Source organism: Denticeps clupeoides, chromosome 18 (assembly GCF_900700375.1).
Source record: "Denticeps clupeoides chromosome 18, fDenClu1.1, whole genome shotgun sequence".
NCBI classification, from domain to species: Eukaryota; Metazoa; Chordata; class Actinopteri; order Clupeiformes; family Denticipitidae; genus Denticeps; species Denticeps clupeoides.
In genome coordinates, this window is record NC_041724.1 from 2156316 (window position 1) to 2177087 (window position 20772).

A 20772-nucleotide genomic window follows, 5' to 3' on the forward strand; every position below is an offset into this window, starting at 1 on the left:
TAGGTATGGACTAAAGGGAAAGCTGCAGAGAACTGGCTGATGTTACCAGAACTTTACGTTGCAACCTGTGTTCCATAGTGAGAAGCTCCGCATTCAGGCATCAGGATCTAATGAATATTTCTGAGTTCGAGGAACATTTTTAACACATACTGTGCATACCATTGGAAAATGTAAAAAATGCTTCATCCAATGACATGGTCAGGCTTGTTTTGTTAAAGTGAAGAGATTGTCATTGTGAAACACTGCAGCACTGCAGAAATTTGTCCTCTGCATTTAACCCATCACCCTTGGTGAGCAGTGGGCACCATGACAGGCGCCCAGGGAGCAGTGCTTTGCTCGGTGGCACCTCAGTGGTGATTCGAACCGCCTACCTTCTGATTACAGGGACACTTCCTTTACCGCTAGGCCTCCACCGCCCCCAGTTTCATCTTTGAATTGAACTCTAGAGGACTGTCAATTCCCAACAACCGCAGGGGACGTCCCGGCTAATGAAGATGGGAGATGATTTCGAGTTTTCGATGCAGAGATGTGCTGAGGTGTGATTTGAACACAATGCTAACGCTAATGCTAAAGTAGCATTTTCCTCAACTGAACGAAACAAGACGGTCTGTTCCAGGGGGGGTCTGGGGGAGTTAATGGCCTCACTTGAGCAAAAACACAGACCTGTTGGACTCTAATTATCAAGGAGGTTCGCAGTCATCAGCCAAAATCAATGGCGCTCTAACAAATCTATGTCTTGATTTTTCTTTTTTTTATGGAAAACGCCCCATCAAGCGCAAAGCCCATAAATAAGTCCTTCTCTTCGCACCCCGCAAGGCGTCCACCAACACTCGCCAGGATTCAATGCTTGACAGCTGGCGATGCAGATAGGAAGTTCTCAGTGGCCTGGGCCGTCAGAGGATGTGGCCAGCGAGGGCCACGCCCATCGAAACCCTGCTTCGCAGATGCAGGGTCGTGCGGTCGACTGATTTCCCCTCGATTTGCGGCCCTGCCAGATACAGAGCGAGAGATCAGAAAATTAAGCGGAAACGCCTTAAATGAAATAAAGAAAAACCCCCCAAAAAACGATCCAAAACCCAGTCTGGCTCTGAAAAGAGAAATCGTTTAAGGAAAGGCTGCTGCAAATCAATGAAAACTGATATAACGATTGGCCACCTTTATCATATCTATGATGATAGGACTGTTATGTTCCACCTACACTGCACTTTTATGGACTTTTTCTGTCCATAAAAGACACGAAACTAAGTTCAGACAAAAAAAAAAAAAAACGAAAATCCATAAAGTGATCCGGAGGCCTGGCTAGAGTCTCCGTCTGATGAACACCAGCCTAAAACCACGAAGGGCATGATGAGGGCTTCCAGCGTTCTCCTGATACTTAACACCTTTTTGTTTGATGCGGATGGATAGCTCTTCTTCTAGGGTTCTTTTTCTTTTTTAATCGAACACAGTAGGGGCTTGGTTTGGAACCCGTTCCGGTGACCAGCGTGAATAACATCAGCATCTCGTGTAGCGTTCTCTGCTGCACCCAAACCAGCCTTTTAATTCAGTTTTACATTTACATTTACATTTACAGCATTTATCAGACGCCCTTATCCAGAGCGACTTACAATCAGTATTTACAGGGACAGTCTCCCTGGAGCAACTTAAGGTTAAGTGTCTTGCTCAGGGACACAATGGTAGTAAGTGGGATTTGAACCCAGGTCTTCTGGTTCACAGGCGAGTGTGTTACCCACTAGGCTACTACCACCTGTTTTACACTGAAATGATATTAAAAAAAACTGTGCGCTGGCCTAGTGGGTAAAACACTTGCCCTTGAACCAGAAGACCTCAAAAGTCCCAGGTTCAAACCACCACTTACTACCATCATGTCCCTGAACAAGAGTGTCTCCAGCGGGACTGTCCCTGTAAATAGTGACTGTAAGTCTCTCTGGATAAGGACGTCGGAAGGATGGAATTAATGTGAATGGAAGTGCCAAGGTGTACGTGCAATAATTCATCTCTGTTGGGGAAAAAAAGCGGCAATTCTGGGCAATTCGCGACACGGTTCTTTACCCATAATCCACCGACTGTCTCGAGTGTTCCCACAGCAACCAGACCGGCGTGTGTAAACAGGGTTATGAGATTCTGAGGAACGTTGACGTGTTCTCCCTCCGACGGTCTCTGTAGCCTTAAAACGCAAAGTCTCTACGGCAGAAAATAATAACTCCGAGCGGGCTTGTGTTAGCCTGGCATTTCGAGGGTAAACAGACAGAAGAAGCTTCTGTTATGTGAAAAGGACGGGCTCTTCTCGAGGGAAAACCGTTCGAAAACATTTACGGTGGATTAAAGCGGGAAAACGGAAGACGAGCGCTCCGGCAGTTTTAAAAATCATCTGCCAACGTGCCCACTGTGCCAACCAACAGGAAATAAAACCTGTACGTTTCATTTCTATTCCAGAGGCATGGATGCACACGGGTGGCACTTCGAACGTGTGACTCTGTGGACCTCCAGATGGGATGTGGAAAAGTGGGTTTGCGGGACTCGGCCCTGGCCAGGAAGTCCGATGGGAGCACCCTCGCCTCGAAGCCAGGCAGAGACCAAAACGCCCCACCGAAGACCTGCAACGTTCTCCTCTCTGGCCTCCAACCACTGAGAGGGGGAACCAGAACATGAAAAAAAAAAGCCTCCTTTCTCCAGATCAATATGCTTCCAGCAGGTTGGGTTCTCTAGTGACGCAAATCCCATGCAGTGGACCTCCAACGCCAAGGAGCTTCCTGGTTCCGGTTTGAGACCCAGCTGGTGGCCACAGCTTTTGCATGAGACCATAAAACGAACCAGTCCAAAGGGAATCGCTTATCTACCAATTATCAAGTTTCGCTCTCAGTATTGCTGATGGCTTTTGCTTGTCGGTTGAAGATTGGGGCAGTGGTGGTAAAGGAAGTGGCCCCGTAATCGGAAGGTTGCCGGTTCGAATCCCGACCCGCCGAGGTGCCACTGAGGTGCCACCGAGCAAAGCACCGTCCCCACACACTGCTCCCCGGGCGCCTGGCATGGCCGCCCACTGCTCACCAAGGGTGATGGGTTAAAAGCAGAGGTCACATTTTGTTGTGTGCACCGTGTGCTGTGTATCACAATGACAATCACTTAAGATTCTGATCTGCTGGAGGTCTCCAGAACAAACTTCTCTTAGTTCCACAAACGTGCACAGGGAACCCAGCCATTGTATAAAGTCTCGGGGCCGATCCATCAAAGCGCAAGCAGAACCCGGCAGCTCGCAGGCGAGGGTCCCATCCATCACCGTGTCTTGCGGGGACCGTGCGTCATGTGACAACAACAGCCGCTCGAAAGCCCGCAGTCGCTTAAAGGAGGCTGAATAACGCGGGACGAATAGCGGAGGACAGGCGTGCCACCATCCCAGCCGCGTCCCTGCACAACTCTCCGAGTGGGACCCAGAGGTCGAGACCCGCGACCCCAGGACCGAACAAGGCATCTGGGCTCCGCCTCCCTCAAACCCGTCCAGATCGAGATACGAGGTAGCACTTGGCACAGGAAATTGGACAAAATAATACGGAAAATACTTTATTGCAAGTGGTTAGTCCTTCATTTTGGAAAACGTAGAAGATACAGGTATAAATATAAGCGCGAATGCTGCAATATTTCTGCATAGCACGAGGTGTGATTTTTCGTGGGGTAAAGCGGAATAACACGAATGCAAAAAAAAAAAGGACTTAAAATAATAATTAAAACGTGCACAGCTCAGAGTACAGTGGAGTCATTCTTACTGATTATCAGTCCTACGGATATATTCAAACACAAGATCATGAGTTACCGGACGTGAGAAAAGAAGGTAATGCACAAGGTTAATACTTGTTCTTCTGTTTCTAATACTAAAAGGTCTTAAATCTCATTGTAAATTTGCGAACAGTGAATTTTACGTTCAGATTTGATTACTCTTTGAAATTCTACATTATTAAAATTGGTTATTAAACCACATTTGTAATAGATTAATTTAGAAAAAAAAAAAGAGGCAAGTAACCACACTATACAAAAATGCCCCTAATTCACATGTATATAACGTTTTTGGTTTTTTTGAGATTTTAGGGCGTTGCCTTGGTAACTGTAAAAATAAAAGCGCTACAAGACGAAGTGGCGTGAGGTGTGGACCGGGGGTGTCATTATTCTTGTGTCATTTTTAAAGCACCGCGAACGTGCAGCCGCATCCGACAAAGTATCAACTTGATACAACCAGGGAGAGGCCGTATATATTTATAGGAAATATATAGCAAATATCAGTGCTAAAACGGCAAAAAAAAAGGAAAGTTCTTTTTTTTTTTTTTTTTTTAATGAATGCAAAAAAAAAAAAAAAAAAAACTTTTTCAGTTCCAGCTGAACGTTCTCCCCACCAGCTGGAAGAACCTCCGGTTGGGCTGGTGGAAGTAGCGGTAGAGTTTGTGCAGGATGGCGGGCTGGACGTGGGGGTGCGCCCGCCCCTTGGAGTCGTGCAGGCACCGCTCCTTGCCCCGGTCCCGCAGGCAGTAGAAGCCCTTGGTCTTGTTGAAGTAGAAGTTGGCGGCGCCGATCTGCGGCTCCAGCTCCAGGAAGCGCTCCACCTCCTTCATCTCGGCCAGCGGCTCGCGGACCAGCCGGTCGCCGTCCACCAGGTGGATGCTGCGCAGCGGGAAGTGCCGCAGCCAGTTCTCCATGTGCAGGTAGTACAGGCTGCGGTTGAGCGCCTTGTAGCCCAGGTTGACCTCGCCGCCCTTCATCAGCACCGCCTCCACGGGCCGCGGCCGCTTGTGCTTCTGCAGCCGGTTGTGGAGGACCTGGGTGTAGTCCGACAGCACGCGCTCCGTGGGGTCGCGCACGATCAGCAGCAGCTTGACGGCGGGGTTCATCTGGCGGATGCGCGCCGGGACCTTGGCGGAGGTGAAGTAGGCCGGGGTCTTCTCCACCGTCAGCTGGCCCGGCAGGGAGAAGGGCATCTGGCTGAGGTACCAGGGCAGCCCCCTCTGGAAGTGGCTCTCCCAGTCGAAGAAGTGGACCTCGTTCTGCGCCGCCGCCACCACGCGGTGCAGGCTCAGCATCTCGATGAGCGCCCGCGTGCCGCCCTTCCTCACGCCGATGATGATGACGTCGGGCAGCTGCTGGACGGTCCCGTTGGGGGCCGGGGGTTCCGCGTCCCCGCGCTCCCAGGGCCTGGACGGGACCGGAGGGGACTGGAGGACGAGGAGGAGCAGGCCGAGGAGAAAGGCCGCCATCAGCGAGGTCCTCAAGCGCGTGGACGTCAGCCTGGCGAAGGTTCCCACATTGACGGAGGAGATGCCAGAGCACCGCAGCCCGCCTGAGGAACCAACCGGAGCGTCCACAGAACCTTCTTACTGCAAAACACACACAGAGAGAGAGAAAGAATTCATGTCACCACACTCTGGACTTCCATTCCTGACGTCCTCCTCTCGGCACTGTCCTTTAAACCTGCTTCTGAACCCTCTAACTGATGGCTCCACTCAGGTCCGCTGGATTTAAACACTTTAAACTAGTAACGCTGTACAAAAGAAGCACGCGGACGCAGATTTACGAAATACACACACATTTATAAGATTTTAAAAAGTGTTGGACGCGGCGTTACTGACGACTGACGCGCTGCAGAAATTCGGGTGAAACACGCGGCGGCGAAGACGCGAAGTCTCCAAATCTCCTCGACTTGGGTCTAGAAGACGCGCAGGACGAGCGCGGCTGGAGGAAGAACCCAGAAACCTGCTCACCTTGCCGGCGTGCTCCTGTCGGCGCCGAGCGACGGTCATCGCGCTTCCGACGGATCCCGGCGATTCGGAGCCGCGACTCGACTCCCAGCAGCGACTCGGATCACCAACTCGGAGCAGCACCTTGGAGCACCGACTCGGAGCAGCGACTCGACTCCCAGCAGCGACTCGGATCACCAACTCGGAGCAGCGATTCGAAGCAGCGACTCGACTCCCAGCAGCGACTCGGATCCCCAACTCGGAGCAGCACCTTGGAGCACCAACTCGGAGAGGCGACTCGACTCCCAGCAGCGACTCTGATCACCAACTCGGAGCAGCACCTTGGAGCACCAACTCGGAGAGGCGACTCGACTCCCAGCAGCGACTCGGATCACCAACTCGGAGCAGCGACTCGACTCGGAGTAGCGATACGAAGCAGCACCTCGGAGCAGCACCTCGGAGCAGCACCTCGGAGCAGCACCTCGGAGCAGCACCTCGGAGCAGCACCTCGGAGCAGCACCTCGGAGCAGCTTGTGCTCCTCCTGTGAAAGTTTGGCTCTGATATCTCCTCCGCTGACGGACGCGGCTCCCCCCAACCGCCGCGCGTCATTACGCGCCGGACCCTCCCCGCTCCCGTGACGCAGCCTGGAATAAATCCCGATTCCGCCCTTAACACTGTCACGCCGGGGAGCTTCGGGCTGGTTCGAGGGGCGCAGATTTCTGTTAATTACGGGTCGGTTCATAAATAGAATAGACGAAAGGTTCTGGGTCGAGGAAAAGCTGATGATGCTGCTCCTGACCCACATCCTCCATTTATCAGACGCCCTTATCCAGAGCAGGGACAGTCCCCCCTGGAGACACTCTGAACTAAGTGTCTTGCTCAGGGACACGAAGTCTTCTCCCTCTCTGATGTTAATTAAGCTCAAATGAACAATCGTAGCCATAATCAAGCAACCGGTGACACATCATCATGTACAAAGGTGGCCTGCCACAATCTATTCATATGAATTATTGATCAGAGGAGATATTTGATTTACAATTTTTTTAATATATATATTTGTGTGTGACATTTAGATTTACAGACGCCCTTATCCAGAGCGACTTACAATCAGTAGTTACAGGGACAGTCCCCCCCCTGGAGACACTCAGGGTTAAGTGTCCTGCTCAGGGACACGATGGTAGTAAGTGGGATTCGAGGAGACTGTGTTATCCCACTAGGCTACTACCAGCCACATTTGTGAGGTCACGTTTCGTGTACAGAGGGTCCTTTTGTTTCTTCTCATGCCAGAGACGCATACCTGCGCGGGTGTCTCAGAGAAATGTGCCACTGTGAATCACCTACTCGTGTAATAATTAATCTGATGACACCGGTTGTAGGCGTCTAACGTGCGGAAGGGAGCCGCTCTGCGGGTTATGTAAACAGGAAGTGGCCTGCCTTGAAAAGACCTAGAACAGGTCTGTGTCACCTCTGTCACAGACACAGTCATGGGGCACAAGACAGAACTCTGTGGAGGCTGTGGAGCCATTCCGAAAGAAGCTCTGAGTCTCAAATAGGAAACGTTTTGCTTTGAGTCTTGAGTTTTATGACTTAATACACTGTTAGTGCCCTACTGTGAGTATATGAAGTGTTCCAGTTGAAGTTGAGCTTTATTGTCATTTCAGCCACATACATGGTAGGGTGTGTGACTGTCAGTCCAGAGTGGAAAGTCCCTGAGTGTTCAGGTGTCTGGTGGCCTGAATGAGGGATGACGTCTGGCAGTGAGGGCCCGAACGCTTCGGTAAGCCCTTTCCGGATGGCAGGAGGGTGAAGAGTGCATGTGAGGGGTGTGTAGAGTCCTCCACAGTCCTGGTGGTTGTAAATGTCCGTTATGGAGGGAGTAGAGACTCCGATGATCTTCTCAGCGGTCCGATACGGTGCAGTTACCAAACCAGACAGTGATGCAGCTGGTCAGAATGCTCTCAATGGTCCCTCTCTAGAAGGTGACGAGGGTGGGTGGTGGGAGATGGGCTTTCTTCAGCCTCCTCAGGAAGTAGAGATGCTGCTGGGCTTTTATGGCTAACAAGCTGGTGTTTCCAGGATTCCAGGAGAGGTTCTCCTCTAGATGACCACCGAGGTACTTTGTGTTCTTGACGAATTACGTCCACCCATGAACCTTAACATGGAAGCACCTTGTAAGTCGCCCTGGATAAGGGCGTCTGCCAAATGCCTTAAATGTAAATGTTAAATGTACATGTGAACTGCTCTGAAACAAGTGAACCCCTGAAACCCCACGTTGAACCCCTGTTTTCCTGGGTATGTGTGCATGGAGAACCCAGGTTACGCGTGTTACGTAACACCATTCAGAGAAATGCCCCCGCAGGCGTGTCAAACTCACACTGTTAATTGTGTGAAAGATGATATTTGAGACACACATTTGGCTCCTGGCGCATCCAGCTGGTTGCACAAGACTGACAGAACCTGGCAGATGTTGCCAATAAGCTACGCTCCTACATTTACACAAGTTTGTGTTAAACTCATTTTCCTGGCGCTTCGTGATGATTTTTGATATTACAAAACGGATCTCCCAGGCAGAGAACCTCCATCGATTGTGACGTGCAAATCCATAATCCTGAGACTTTTTATCCCGCGATCACATTACCAGAAAGAGCGAAAGAACAAATCGCCACGTAAGATAAGATCAGAAGATCCTTTATTAGTCCCACAAGTGGGAAATTTACATGGTCATGGAGGAAAGTGGACCGTATATACGTACATATGTATGTATGTATGTATGAGTGTGTGTGTGTGTGTGTGTGTGTGTGTATATATATATATATATTTATTTTTTCATATATATACATATACATATTGCACATAAGAAAAACACTATGGTGTAATGGATGTGCGTGTTTGTGTGTTTAGCTGTTTTAGCCATCATGTATCGTCTTGCTTTATTACTTCTTGGTTATGGGACTGAGGGTTTACCAATAAAATGCATGATTGCATGTGACTAATGAAAAATTAATATTAATCTAAAACAAAATGATATTTTCTTACCGTTAGATTAGAGGACCCAAATGGAATTCTCATGCTCGTAATGCCAGAGCTGTGGGAACGTTGTCAAACAGTCATTATCTTTCCAAGAAATGTCAAAAAAATATATAATAATAGTAATAATAATAACAGCATTGCTCCAAGGCCCTGTGGCAGATATTTATTCATTTTGTTTCCTTTTCCTGCAATAATCGTGTCGTGATTAGTCGGCTATTTTTGTGCCCGCAAGCTTTCACAATCCCCCGATGGTTTTTTGTGTAGATTTTTTTGCATTTTTAATTTAGCATGATATCTTTACTTACAGATTGGAAAAAGCCAATTACAGTGCAGACTCCTTGCAACGCTCATTTCATTTCAATTAACGATCGCATTTCGGATTTAGTCTTTAAATAGTGGATATGCAAATTAGTCTACAAATAAATAAATCTGGTGCAGAATTAGTTTTTGCTCAGGCATGATAAGAATTAAACACTTATTTGCAAAAAAACCCATTTATTAGCATTCGTTTAAAATTCACTTTCATTTGATGGCTTGAGTGGTATGCTTCTTAAAAAAAAGACTTGCATGCATGAAAACAACGTAAAAAGATAAAATATGACGGCATGTTTTGAAGATTACGTGTGATTAAAGGTCTCGATTACAGCGGAACCCCCACGCAGCTAATCTGCTGGCCTTCCAGCACCATGACTCCCTCTGCTGATATTCATCACGGGAACCAGGATTTTCCAGGACGCGGCATGCTTCGCTAGAATCTGAACTTCTCACCAGACCAACCAGCTGAGCAGGCTCAGACCTGACCAGTTTGTGGAAATGAGACCTCGATTTGGCCAAAAGGGGGCGTCACCCAGTCCTTTTGGTTGACCCCAATGTGGCACTTCTACTGTAGCAACATGCAAAACCCTTTTGGTGTCTGGAATAACCAGATCTGAACTTGCCACATGAAAGGTGGTGTCTCTCGTGTAAAACACATGATGCGACGTTACTTTTCATCACACCCAGTGTTCATTTCATCCTGGCTACGCTGTCACAATACAAGGTCATGTTTTAACATGTCATTAACAATAGAGACAGTTGCATTCACACACTTTTAGTTCAAGCAAAGGCTCCTGGATTTCATTACAATCATGGCAACCTTCGTCAGGATTGTGTCACGCCTTCCCTCTGCCCGCGTCACCACCATACTCGCGCATCTGGCTGGGTCAGTGTGGGCCCTATGGCAGCGGGGAGAGACAGACAGGATGGCTTTTCGGGACTTCCTGGAGGGACTGGCGGGCGGCGAGGGGGTCACGCCTCCCGTGATCCTGGCTGTGCCCCCTGAGGAGGTCCCAGAGAGCCCAGAGAGGGAACCAGGCGACCCTCTCTTCTGTCTGTCTCTGTCTGTGTGTGTGTCTCTTGTGTCTATATGTGGCCCCCAGATGGCGAACCCCAGGGAGGAAGTTCCTGACCCGACGGCGCTGGTCCAGGACGAGGTGGACGAGCCAGCCGGAGGGGGTGCAGTTCGGGTTGGGGGCTCCTCCTGAGGGGAGGGTGGGTGGGTTAACGACGAAGCTGGGTCCTCCGGTAGCCAGTAAGCAGGGCGAGCCAGGCCTGGGCCTGTGTCCACCTCCAGAGGGGCGGAGCACCACAGAGACCCCCGAAAGGCATGAGGCAGGGAACGTGTGGAGACAGGGCCCGCACGTACCCGGAAGGGTCGGCCCTGATTTTCTCTGTGTGCAGGTTGGAGGGACCGAGGCCGCCATGCGGGACCACGTCTGGCCAGTGGGCGGACACCGCAGGGCCCCGCCTCCTACGCTGATGGTACTTCCTTCGGTGGCTCCGACATTTCGGCTTCCGACTGTTCTGTTGTGTTGAGTTTTTGAGTTCTGGCAATTGGCAGAATAGTTCTTGTTCTCCCTGTTATTTCCCGTCTTCGGCCATCGCACCGTGTTTCTGTTTATAAATAAATCCCTGTTTGCCAGAATGTCCCGTCTCTGCGCTGACGTCCCTCGTCACGCGGTGGCTCGTTTTCTGAGGCATATGGCTATTTCACTTTTTTATATATATATACAGTTTTAGCCAAGAAGAGACGGAAAAAGTTCGTGTTCCGACTGCATGGTGGTTTCCGAACTCGCTGTTCTAATTTCGTTACGGTACTCAGGGCACAACAGGCGAACCCAAATCTCATTTAAGTCTCCTAAAGTGAGAAAGAGATGAAATTTACTCAGCATTTCTGATGATACTATTGGGAGCAGCTGCCACAGTTTGCTGGAACAGACTGAAAAATGCCACGATTTTAGCCGTACTTCAGATTAGGCTCAACGTGAAAGAAAAGTTGCGAAGGTTCGGTGTAGTGAAGAGCCTGAGGACCTATGTGATGGGTATGAAGAAGGAGGACCTGCAGCGCTGCCTCAGGCAATAATCCACAGACCCCGAGACCTGCAGGTTCATCATCATCATCATCATCATCATCATCATCTTCACATGCAGCTCAAGGCCAATGGACTGACATCAGTCATTTGTTGAAAATCAATGACACTTCAGCCCCAGCCAGAAAGCAAGAGGCACGTTCTTCCCTCAGCACTTCACAGCATGGCGAGGAAGGGAGACGTGCAAACCTGCAATGTGGTGCAAATGCACCAAAAAAAATTCGGCAAAATTGCATGCGCTCAGAGACACTAATTATGATTGGTGATCGGTTTTAAGCTGTATTTGCAATACCATACGATGAAGGATTTTGGACACAGTTCACCGGGACCAGCAACATACCGACCAACATGATGATTCTGTAGACAGTTTTGTATAGAATTTATACGCTTATGTGACAGCATTGCTGTTCTGGAATGCACCTCTCTAGAAGATGAAAATTAGCATGCCTCCGGCTTCCAAAAATCATTAAAACTCCCAAAACGGTTTACCAAGCAACAGAAAATGGGGAAGAACGCAGACTGTACCACAGGAAAAAAGGGCTGTTTATAGAGGTTGAAGAAGCCATGTCCCGGTGCCTCGTTCTCCCTCAGCCAGCGGGAACCAGAACTGACAAGCGGGACCCCCCCCCCCACCCACTCGGAGGAAGAGAGAGAACGCAACGTGCAACAATGCAACGCTGGCAGCTTCACACTGGATTCCTTTAACAATGCGCCCGAGCCCAGACCTGTTGAAAGGAGGCGAGGGGGAGGAGCCTAGCTCTGTTGCCGAGAACGAATCGGATCGGCCGGAGCGCCGGAATCCAGGCTAATGAGCTGATTCCATGCAAATGATCCCGGCGGATTAATGAACATCCCTGCTCATCGCTTTGTATTCAATCTTCATGTCCCGTATGCAGAGGACACACACACACACACACAGGCCAATTATTCTCCACCCTGTGCGAACGCGGCTAATCCTTTACAGAGGCAGCACCTCATTATGCAGGACGATTCCTAAACCGGAAATAATGACCCCGCTCGGTGCCGGGCAGACAATGGGAGCACCTCTGGACTTTTGATCATCGCTCCGACTCGTGGCAGATCCGTCCACAGATGCACAAGCGCACGCTCTCAGAAGTGTTTTCACGCCCAAGGTTAAAATGAAGAGCTAAAAGCGTTTATTTTCTGACATTAAACCCCCCCGGATGCGTTCTTCCTGCTCCCGTCTCGGGTTTCCTCCGCCGGATCAATACGGTCGCATCGTTTCAGGATGCATTTGTGTTTGTAAAACTCCGGTTCGGCCCCGCAACAGATGTCAGTCCAAAGCCGGAACGCTTTCATGAGAAAAGTTATTTGTTGGGCCATTTAGAGGAGAGACTGACAAATACGAGCGACAACCCGATACCCCACAAACAGCCAGATAAGAGAGACGACGAAAACGGGGTCCATGCACGGTACATCTGAAAACATTCACACAGATGCTGATCTTGCCGTGGACTGAGGCTTCTCCCCTTAGAACCCTGTTACCGTGGTTATGACCCCCTGGTGACCTGCATGTTGCACCCAGAAGGCCACAAATTCCCAGCTTCAAACCCCACTTGCTGCCATCGTGACCCTGAGCAACACACCCAGGGGGGACCGACCCTGTCACTGCTGCTCTGGATGAGGGCGTCTGGTTTGTGCTCCATCCCACATGTGCTACAAATTTCACAAATTTGTTGTTCATATCTGGAAAAAAGTAAAACAAATTAAATAATCCTGATTAAGTTGACCTAAAAGCCAATAAAACCCCCCAAAATGCTAACAATGAATGACCATTATTATGTACTGAGCAGCAAGTGAATGAAGTCCTGGAATTTCTCTTGCTTTGTCTCTCTCGCTCTCTCTCTCACACACACACAATATGGCCTTTGTTACACCAAATTGCTCTACAGGAATGTGCACCACATTTCATGGTATCGCATATCCTCCAGTTGCCCCCTTCTCAATAAAAACCTTGTCCTCCGCTGTTCTTTGTAGACCGTCCCTTGTTCTGTCTGCTCTTCTGTCTGTGCGAGTGCAGCATGGACATGAGACAGAACAGTTCTGGCCCCTATTGCAGACACCGCCGCTGGTTTCTCCGCTTCCCGTGCTGAGGTCAGAACACCGACGGCCCGTGCGGTGTGGGCGCGAGGTCGGGTGGAGCAGGGCCCGGACCGCCGGAGGCTGTTAGGAGACCAGCTGTCCTGCCCAGGTGCCGGCAGTGGGGGAGGAATCGATCGCCGCGACCCGAAAATAACAACCACAGAGCGCAGCCGCGCATCTGGACCTGCAGGTGTGCACATGCATATACACACGCAGCAAAAATCCGGACGTCCAAACCATGCACCGGTGCATAAAACACAGTTACGCAACACACACAGACTTTTCCACCGTTGTTCGGCCTGAAATGCTGGATCACAAGAAGATATTGCCTCTGGGGCGAAGGGGAAAAGCATTAATTTACCAATACAAACAAGCTAAAAGTACCACCCATAAAATGCATGAATGTAACGGAACCAACACACACACACACACACACTTAGTATAGTGGGTTTGAGAAAGGTGGACATTTGGATGGAATAAAGGAAAACGTAGCAAAAAAAATAATAATCAAAGACAAAAATGAACAATGATGCAATGGAACATTGCACAAGAACAGTCGAAAATTGCAGATGCTGTACTGACAAGTTAAGATGCAAATACCATCTACCTGCGGGCGGCTGGGGCTTTTTTGCAATTAATGCAACCCAAAATAGACATGGTTCTAAAACCAATGGGCCTTTAATGGTGTTTTCACTAACAGAGTTTAAAAGCCTGATGATTGGCAGCCCTCCCTCATTCGATAGATCATCTTTCTTCCTTGTTTTATCACATTTATTCATGTAAATGTTAAATACACTAGCAAACAAGCCCCTTGCTTAGCCTGTAGCACCAGCTTGAAAACAGTGCCATTTATCTACATTTAATTTATTGGGCTCATATTGTTTGTATTGATTAAACCATATTATTATTATTATTATTATTATTATTATTATACTGTAGTATAATTATATTGATTATTGCATGCTAATGTTTATTAAATGTATGGTATATGAGTGGTATAAGAGTGTGTTACATGTTGGTGGGATCGGCGGTTAGCTCCACCAGCTTCACCGCGGTAAACAAAAAGGTCTGGAACGAAACAAACGCTCAAAGCCGAGCTTCACGCGTCACTCCTCAGCCGGGAAAGTGAAAGGGACGCGGCAAACAAAGGGAATTTCTTCTGATGAAGATTGGGGGGGGTGCGATGCAGGGTGCCGCTGGAGTTTCTCTTTACTTTGTCACCGCCGTTTGTACTCATTTGTTTCAGCCTTCAGTGCCAACCAGCCACCTTGATTGGGTTAGCCGCTACAGAGCCGGTCTCCTAGCAACAGGGCGGTGGAGCTGGTGGACGTCGGTCAGCTGCACACTGGGCTCGAGGAACGTGTTCCCGGCATTTTCCCTATCGCCCCTGACAGACACTGGCTGTGGTGATTATACTGCATGTAAGCATCATCATCATCTTCATCATCATCATCAGCAACATTCATTTCTCTAATGCAATTCTTTAACCTCAGGACCTTAGTGAAAACGGTGAAAAACTCCCCCCAGGATCTCCGGAGGGGCGGTTCAGTGGAGGACCAATGCCGAGCCTGAGCATTATTATTGCACAGCGAGGAGTGCCAGACCTTCTTGTGATGAATCTGGTCTGAAGATTCCTCTGCTCAGAAGATCTGAGTCCCTGTGGTAATGCAGAGGTGGCAGATGGGATGCAGATGTGGAGAGATACTTACACGTCTTCCTGAAAACAGCTTCTGTCCCATGTTTCAGTGTTCTTTTTTAAACGTGCTGTGAAAGCCTATCTAGATGTGTAAGTGTCATGATGGTGGGAAACCAGAGGGACATAGGAGATCTTCTGGGTGAAATAGAGCTCAACTTTTATTAGTCAGAAATCGCATGAGCTCCTCCTCCTTGTGCTCAGACCCGTCTGTAGAAGTGAACTCCATGCACACACCAACGCACGCTTTATTGGAAGTGGTGGACTCCAACCCGGGAAAAGATGCAATATCAGAGATGCAGCACTATTTCTTTTTGCTTCAACCTCAACTCTCTTCTGTATGTGATAAAAAAACATATTTGATCTGAAGACATCAGGAGCTCCGGAGTGGATGGTGCAGCGTAATGATTTGTTTTTCAGTAAAAGAGCGGGAGGGATGTGAAGGAACACAGAAGCGCTGAATGTAGAGGTCAGCGCCGGAGCTTCACGCCACGCCTCCCAGCTGTGGTCTGTTCTCCAGCCTCTCGGCGGGGATGATCCGCCTTTACTCCAGTACATTTTTCATCACTCCTCTTTGGGGCACCTTGAGAAATATAGCGCTCCTGGCCACTCACACGGCGCGACCCGGGAGGATTGACCCGGATCGAGCGGCCAATCCTGGAGTTCCAACACCAGCCGCTAAGCCACCACTGTCAGGATGTCCTACGTCAACTCTTCTAAAACTCCTCAAATTCCAAATCCACACAAAAGTCCTCAGTAGACTGTTACATATCTAAACTGTCAAAGTGAGTTATGCACAAGGATTCATTTCAGAGCAGAAGTTCCTTGCGGTCTGGGTTGGGAACGAGTTTCACTTCCGCACAGTTATGGTGGCGTTACAAATAACATTCCTGACTGGGAAAAATATTGTTTTCTCATTATAGTCCCTGTTCTCGGATGTGGCCTTGTAATGAAGTGCAACAGGGCCGACATGAAAACGCTGCAGTGGCGTCTGAAGGTTTTGCGTTGATGAAGCCGGGTGTTCGTCAGTTTAATTTGGACTTCCTCATCTGACATGCATTAACGAAAACACCTTGCACGCTAGAGCCACGGTTTGACTATTAACACCCATTCATTTAAATGTGAAAGGGTGTTTATTGAGCAAATGTACCAATTGTTGCATGGAAAATGCATTCTTCGCGATGAACAGAATTAGACGATTTCATTCCAGTGACGCACGCTCAAAAAATCCGAAACATTTTTAATAGATAAAAATGATTTACATAGATGTATGGTCAAACCGCTTATTCTGTTGCTGTAAAAAAAAATAAAAGCCCTCGGTTGAAGAGCAGGATTTGTTGCTGTGTGAACGCAGGCATGTAAGTGTGTGTGTGTGTGTGTGTGTGTGTCTCAGATTGATAACATCTTCCAGATGAAGCTGTTATACAGGCTTAAGGCACATTTGGCTGGAGGGGCGGCCCTCGGTGCTGGAACCAATTACGACCCCGTTCCATCGGACCATCGGATTTCTCTCCCTCCCGTCCCACGGCGCGTGGCGTATGAAAAATAACGTTAACTCTCCATGCTGATTAAGGCCCTGCCTTCGCCGTACTTCTCCCGGCGCTCCGTGCCAGTATGAACGCGCGCATGGCCTGCTTGAAATGGATCACGGCGCGGCTCACCCCGCCAACATCTGCTCTTGTTGAACCGCCGAGGGGTTTTATTGATCTGGCGAGGGGCCGGCATTCCGTGGCAATTTACTGCTGTGGTCGGGGGGGGCCTGCAGAAATAAGGCAGGGCAGCTCAGGTGCTTAATGCCCGCAATCCCCGGCCCGCCAGGGGCCCACGTGCGAGGACTCGGAATGAAACCGGGCCGCGGGCTCCGGCGGGGACAGGTGCCGTCACCGCGGGGCCGCCGCCGCCTTGATTTAAGGTGGACGTCGTGAGGGCCAAATTGGTCTCGGGTTGTGCAGAACTAAACGCACGTTCGCGTGTGCTTGCGCCGTTGAGGTTGAAACGCCTGGGCATTCCGAGCGTACGAAGCGTCGCTAGAACTGATGCCATCCTTTCGCCCGGCGCTGAGGCTTTTACTTCCTCCGGTGGTCCGTTTTCAGAAATGGACGTGCATTAGCATTAGTGTGCACCTTAACTACAAAAAAACACCCCCGAAGAGGAATTGACGTTTGAGAAAATGGAATCAGAACAGCTTTTGTATATATATTAAAAGTGGAGGCAACAGAATAAAACGGCCAACGACTGCTGAAATAAACTCCAAAATGTGACTGTCGGGAAGGATACGGGGTTTATTTGTTTTGATATTACACATATCTGTCAGTCTGATCGCGGTCGCACAGGAAACACTTGCTTCCTCTTATTTATGGACGTGAGAGGAAATGTCAGTCATTCCCACTGTCCCCTCAGTAATATATGACATAGAATAACAGGTTCATCTACACAGCGTGCACTGGTACACAGTAATGATACTAACAATTACTGCACATCACATTTTACTACAGTTTCTGTTTTGTAAGCCATATTTAGTCAACCATATTATGTGATAATAGTTATAGCTATAGTCATCATCACATGACCAGCATTTAAGTCTCGTCTCATCACATCAGAAAGGTTTGTTGTTGAAGATATTTCCTCATAAATTTCTACCTATTACCTGTACAAATAAAAAAAAAAGTTCAATAAGCTAGTTGCAAAAAAAAAGCTATGTTGAAGCAGCTTTTGATTGAATTACTGCATTACATCGACTGTATAGTGTTCACTGGCACGACGTTCACCCCTCGGAGAAGAGGAAATGCGCAGAACGAACCTGCATGTAATATATGCGCCATTTGCTGGTGTCTGAGAAGAACGGGTGAGTCTTGCAGATCCGTTTGACAAAAGCACTGGTGGCGATCAATGTTCAGCACGTAATCAGCGCTTGAATGAGAATCTGGGCGCATTGATCTCCGGCTCCCTGAAGGCTCCACCCGTTCGATATGTGTTACCAGGCCGGGCCGCAGCAGCTCAGAGGGGAAAGAAGAAGATGAAAAAACCTGTTCTGTTGGTTCTTTAGGGTGTAAACAGAATTAGTGACGCAGGAGAACCACGTTTTTGGACAAAACAAGTCGCGACCTCTGAGGCGCCTGGTTTCCTTCGGCCTTGTGAATGTTCACGTGTAGGGTGGTAGTAGCCTAGTGGGTAACACACTCGCCTATGAACCCCACTTACTACCATTGTGTCCCTGAGCAAGACACTTAACCCTGAGTGTCTCCAGGGGGGGACTGTCCCTGTAACTACTGACTGTAAGTCGCTCTGGAAAAGGACGTGTGGTAAATGCTGTAAATGTAAATGTTCATGCTGTTCCAGACCAAACACCCACCACAATGGAGTGACGTGAGACCGTCTGAGGGCATGTTCTACCACCACGCTTCAGACCTGCGTCTCAGTGGAGGGTTAAAAACTTATCTCCTTCTCGCAGGAGGAGAAGCTCCTTGGCTCCGAATTCGGAGGAATACCCTCAGTGACAGTTTCTTCGGTTATCAGTCGTGTAGCGAGGCTCCTCGCCCACATGTAGCCCTGTGATTAGGAGCGAGATGGCATGGTCTGTCAGAGGAGACTTCCTGAAGAGCAATGTTCTCGCATCACATCTACCTTTGCTCATTCTGGCTCCTTTAACACTGTCACACTGCTGTTTAATGAGACCAAAGCGATCTAATTGCTTTCGCAGTTATTTCAGTTTTGATATTTCTGATATTGCATTTTTTTTGTCAATAAATCTGCAAAAAAGGCAACAAATCCATGTTTTTTCTGTAAAAAAAAAAAAAAGAACTTAAATGATTTTAGCAATTGGCTGCAATAGAACAAGGAGTGAAAAACATAATGGGGGTCTGAATTCTTTCTGTACCCACTGTGTATAGATCCAGTGGCGTGGCATTCACACCCAGCATTCACCCAGGAAACCACTTAACCCTGACGCTCTGGATAAGGGCATCTGCTAAATGCCACAAAAGTTCACTACCAGTCAAAAGTTTAGAAGCACCTACTCTGTGTCCTTATGGAGACTAAGATGAAGCCATTTTGAAGCATCCAATGCAAGAAGCGTTTTCAGTATTTGTTGAATGAGGAGAAAGTGAAGTATGTTTGATGAATCGCCTCTTTTTACCTTCGTGGCTGCTTCGTTCACATCAAGAGCCGCTTGATGAGATGCTCATTAACATGAGTGAATGATAAGAAAGTGTTCAGTATAAACCTTCAGGACTGTTGGAGACCGTCCCCGTTGTCCAACTTAAGGTGGTGGAGAGGAGACTTTCTCTTCAACTTTTTGTTTATTGCATAACCTCAAGTGTGATATTTCACAGTCTCGCATCTTCAGTTTTATTCCAAAATGTAAAAAAATGCAAGACCCATAAATAGTAGGTGTGTCTAGGCGTGGTAGTGTAAAGGTAAGAGATGTAATGCCTCTGGATTATGAATATTGTGCCCACATGGAGCTTGCACGTTCTGTTTTGTCTTGGGGAACTCGTTCTAATAGCATTCTACATCTTCAACATGTATGGAACCTCCTTATAGAAAAAAGACAAAGAATTCCACTCATATTTCCCACCTTATTAGTGTTTATGCACTTCACCGCGGCCTTCATGCATTCGGTAGATCCGGAGAGGGCTGCACAACATCTGCAGACGTGCAGGTTATTTGCAGCGATCAAATCATGTGGCGTTTCTCCAGAGAAGAAAGTTTTGCACCAGCTGCAATTTCTTCCTGTTTGTGTTGCTCAGCCTGCTATTAGCACACAAAGACCGAACCGGAGCTTCTGCCGCCGTAGGTTTGGTGGTCCGTGTGGATATAAGAACGTATACAAATGGTTGGAATACATCATCTGCCGCTGATACATTTATGGAGGTTCACTCATGCACAGGGACCATCTTCACTCACAGAAGCGAAGCTCATGAGCAGCTACCAGCTGGAGCCGCCGTCCACGGGAGTCCATTATCTTCATTAGTTTTTATGATTTCAGGTTTCGCGAATAAATCTCGATTGCGCAGCTCGCTCACATCTGGGGTGGTGGGGCGTGGAATAAATCTCTATAAACGTGTCCCTGTGATGAAACGGGGAGAAGAAGGTTTCCCACCTGGCGTGGATCCTGCAGGGGATCTCGCTCACCGCCAAACGACACATAAGACGTTTACGGCCAGACTCATTATCCAAGGCGATTGTGTCACTATGGCGCCGTAAACTTTAACGAGTCTGGAATAATTTCACCCCCGTTATCACATTATTACGCCTTTCAGATGCACGTGACGCGAGAGCTCAGTACCCGGGCAGCTACAGCCCTCAACATGCATCCTTCAAACAAGATTATAAAACACAAGCGTGACACAGCAAGCTCGCAAAAAAAAAAAGATCTGCTTTTTATACTTTTTATTTTATAGTGTTTCCACTGATGATTTTAATACATTTGCATGATTAATTGTTTGTACTGGAATGCTTTTTGAAGCAGTCATATTCGCTTTACAGTGTTCCATCACTTTACAGTGTTCCACAAAGGCTTGCTTCACCCACCAAATACAGCAAATGAAAAAAAAAACGTGAAGTGATTGTCGTTGTGATACACAGCAGCACAGCACATGGTGCGCACAGTGAAATTTGTCCTCTGCATTTAACCATCACCCCTGGTGAGCAGTGGGCAGCCATGACAGGCGCCCGGGGAGCAGTGTGTGGGGACGGTGCTTTGCTCAGTGGCACCTCAGTGGAACTTTGGCGGATCGGGATTCGAACCGGCAACCTTCTGATTATGGGGCCGCTTCCTCAACCACTACGCCACTCACGTGAAACAGAAAAACAAGCATT

At 48.5% G+C, this 20772-nt stretch overlaps 1 protein-coding gene and 2 long non-coding RNA genes across 5 annotated transcripts; 2 read left to right on the top strand and 1 right to left on the bottom strand.

Annotated features, from left to right (window-relative positions):
* Positions 1-652: 652 nt before the first annotated feature.
* Positions 653-6301, bottom strand: hs3st1 (heparan sulfate (glucosamine) 3-O-sulfotransferase 1). Of its 3 annotated transcripts, none has more exons than XR_003743018.1 (3): positions 5742-6274; positions 3727-5357; positions 653-663 (listed from the first exon to the last, which is right to left on the bottom strand). XR_003743018.1 is itself a non-coding variant. In XM_028960256.1 (3 exons), exon 3 carries the CDS (start codon positions 5235-5237, stop codon positions 4356-4358), a length of 882 nt encoding a protein of 293 aa, XP_028816089.1. In that variant the 5' UTR covers positions 5238-5357; positions 5742-6198; positions 6238-6301; the 3' UTR covers positions 3546-4355. The 3 variants fall into 3 exon arrangements, 2 of the variants coding, with proteins under 2 accessions (XP_028816089.1, XP_028816088.1); XM_028960256.1 differs by lacking the exon at positions 653-663 and having other exon boundaries at positions 3546-5357; positions 5742-6198; positions 6238-6301; XM_028960255.1 differs by lacking the exon at positions 653-663 and having other exon boundaries at positions 3546-5357.
* Positions 6302-10295: 3994 nt separating this feature from the next.
* LOC114768300 (uncharacterized) lies at positions 10296-16178 on the top strand. The gene is made up of 3 exons (XR_003743035.1): positions 10296-13449; positions 14506-14680; positions 14753-16178. It is a non-coding gene; the product is annotated as an uncharacterized LOC114768300 (long non-coding RNA).
* Positions 16179-17542: 1364 nt separating this feature from the next.
* LOC114768603 (uncharacterized) lies at positions 17543-18328 on the top strand. The gene is made up of 3 exons (XR_003743075.1): positions 17543-17556; positions 17699-17797; positions 18292-18328. It is a non-coding gene; the product is annotated as an uncharacterized LOC114768603 (long non-coding RNA).
* Positions 18329-20772: the final 2444 nt, after the last annotated feature.

Excerpts from the sequence above, each read along its gene's own strand:
- hs3st1 (XM_028960256.1), bottom strand. The coding sequence starts at position 5,237 with ATGGCGGCCTTTCTCCTCGGCCTGCTCCTCCTCGTCCTCCAGTCCCCT.